The sequence below is a fragment of the Triticum dicoccoides genome, chromosome 2A (genome assembly GCF_002162155.2).
Source record: "Triticum dicoccoides isolate Atlit2015 ecotype Zavitan chromosome 2A, WEW_v2.0, whole genome shotgun sequence".
NCBI classification, from domain to species: Eukaryota; Viridiplantae; Streptophyta; class Magnoliopsida; order Poales; family Poaceae; genus Triticum; species Triticum dicoccoides.
In genome coordinates this window covers 693,213,149-693,215,106 of record NC_041382.1, presented here as the reverse complement: position 1 = coordinate 693,215,106, position 1,958 = coordinate 693,213,149, and the positions used below count along the sequence as shown (strand labels likewise).

At 59.6% G+C, this 1,958-nt stretch overlaps 1 protein-coding gene across 1 annotated transcript; it reads left to right on the top strand.

The window, feature by feature from the left end:
- The first annotated feature begins 212 nt into the window (after positions 1-212).
- LOC119356319 (ubiquinol oxidase 1b, mitochondrial-like) lies at positions 213-1,604 on the top strand. Its single transcript, XM_037623265.1, has one exon. The coding sequence runs from the start codon at positions 361-363 to the stop codon at positions 1,351-1,353; it is 993 nt and encodes a 330-aa protein (XP_037479162.1). The 5' UTR covers positions 213-360; the 3' UTR covers positions 1,354-1,604.
- The last annotated feature ends 354 nt before the right edge of the window (positions 1,605-1,958 follow it).

The following is a 1,958-nucleotide window of genomic DNA, read 5'->3' as shown; positions in this document are numbered from 1 at the left end:
ACCAGCGCGCCGCCGCGCCACGGCTGTGCTGCACTGTCCAAGAAGCAAGAATAAACGGAAAAAAATTGGAACGTCGCAGTCGCGGCTGTAGCTGGTGGACGAGTGCGCACATGTCTTCTTTTTCCAGGGAGAGTGTCCACATGTTGTCTGGTGACATTCCCGGAAGCACCGTGCCGGCCGAGCCCCCTCCCTATAAAACCATCTCGGCGAGACGTCGTCAAGCCATCGGTCAGTTACCAGATCAACACCAACAGTAAACAGAAATCATTTCCTAGCCCGCCAACAAAAACAGACTTCCCATTCGATCCGCTCACAAGCTTTTCGATCGCTTTAGTTGTTCAACAATCAACAGCCAACACCATGAGCTCCCGGATGGCCGGAGCCACGCTTCTGCGCCACCTGGGCCCCCGCCTCTTCGCCGCCGCCGAGCCAGCCTCCGGGCTCGCCGCGAGCGCGAGGGGCATCATGCCCGCCGCCGCGAGGATCTTCCCCGCGCGGATGGCCAGCACCGAGGCCGCCGCCCCGCATGCCAAACAAGAAGATGATGCCGCGAGCCCCCAGGCGGCCGCGACTCCAGAGCAGCAGAACAAGAAGCCCGTGGTGAGCTACTGGGGCATCGAGCCTCGGAAGCTCGTCAAGGATGACGGCACGGAGTGGCCATGGTTCTGCTTCAGGCCGTGGGACACGTACCGGCCGGACACGTCCATCGACGTGGCCAAGCACCACGAGCCCAAGGCCCTGGCGGACAAGGTGGCCTACTTCGTGGTTCGGTCGCTGCGCGTGCCCCGGGACCTCTTCTTCCAGCGCCGGCACGCCAGCCATGCTCTGCTACTGGAAACGGTGGCGGCGGTGCCTCCCATGGTGGGCGGCGTGCTGCTGCACCTGCGCTCGCTCCGCCGCTTCGAGCACAGCGGCGGCTGGATCCGGGCGCTCATGGAGGAGGCCGAGAACGAGCGCATGCACCTCATGACCTTCATGGAGGTGACGCAGCCGCGGTGGTGGGAGCGCGCGCTCGTGCTCGCCGCGCAGGGCGTCTTCTTCAACGCCTACTTCGTCGGGTACCTCATTTCCCCCAAGTTCGCGCACCGCTTCGTCGGGTACCTCGAGGAGGAGGCCGTGGAGTCTTATACTGAGTATCTCAAGGACCTTGAGGCCGGATTGATCGAGAACACGCCCGCGCCGGCCATCGCCATCGACTACTGGCGCCTCCCCGCCGACGCCAGGCTCAAGGACGTCGTCACCGCCGTGCGCGCCGACGAGGCGCATCACCGCGACGCCAACCACTACGCATCGGACGTCCATTACCAGGGAATGACGCTGAATCAATCGCCTGCGCCGCTCGGGTACCACTGATCAGCTCAATGGACCATAGATCGATGCCTGCTCAGTCCATACCGTTGGTGCGTACTACACTACTACTACCACTGTCGCCGATGTTAATTTGGGATGGATTGTTGCGCGCGTAGTATGTTTGGTGTAAACGTCTTTTGGAGATGCTCACAGGGGGTAGGGTGTGCGTGTGTACGTTTATAGAGGTGAGTGTATGTGCGTGTACATGAGTGCTTGTGTCTGTACTGATGTTCAAAAAGATATGTTTATTTGTATCCAAAGATATGTTTATGGGGCGTGGCTATATGACCGTCATCTGATTTTCTTTTTGTGGCTAGTCGATTTGGTTTAGGCCGTTAGATGCAAAATGGATGGCCAGATCACCTTCTTCAACCTCCAGCCCCTCCTCTCTTCCTTCGAACCGCCGCGCCGCCGCCGACTTTCGTCACCCGAAGCCTCGGAAACATGAAATCGACTTAGCTAGTTTTAATTATGCTCCAAGTGTTGATGATGCGGTATGGGCTTGCGGAGGGGCGAGGTCCCAGCCTGCAAGCCTGTCTCGATGTGGCGGGGTGAGGAGCTTGGCTCGACAAAGTAACGACATAGCATGTGAAGCCCCAATCCAGCTG

Coding starts and splice junctions, on each gene's coding strand:
- LOC119356319 (XM_037623265.1), top strand. CDS start 361: ATGAGCTCCCGGATGGCCGGAGCCACGCTTCTGCGCCACCTGGGCCCC.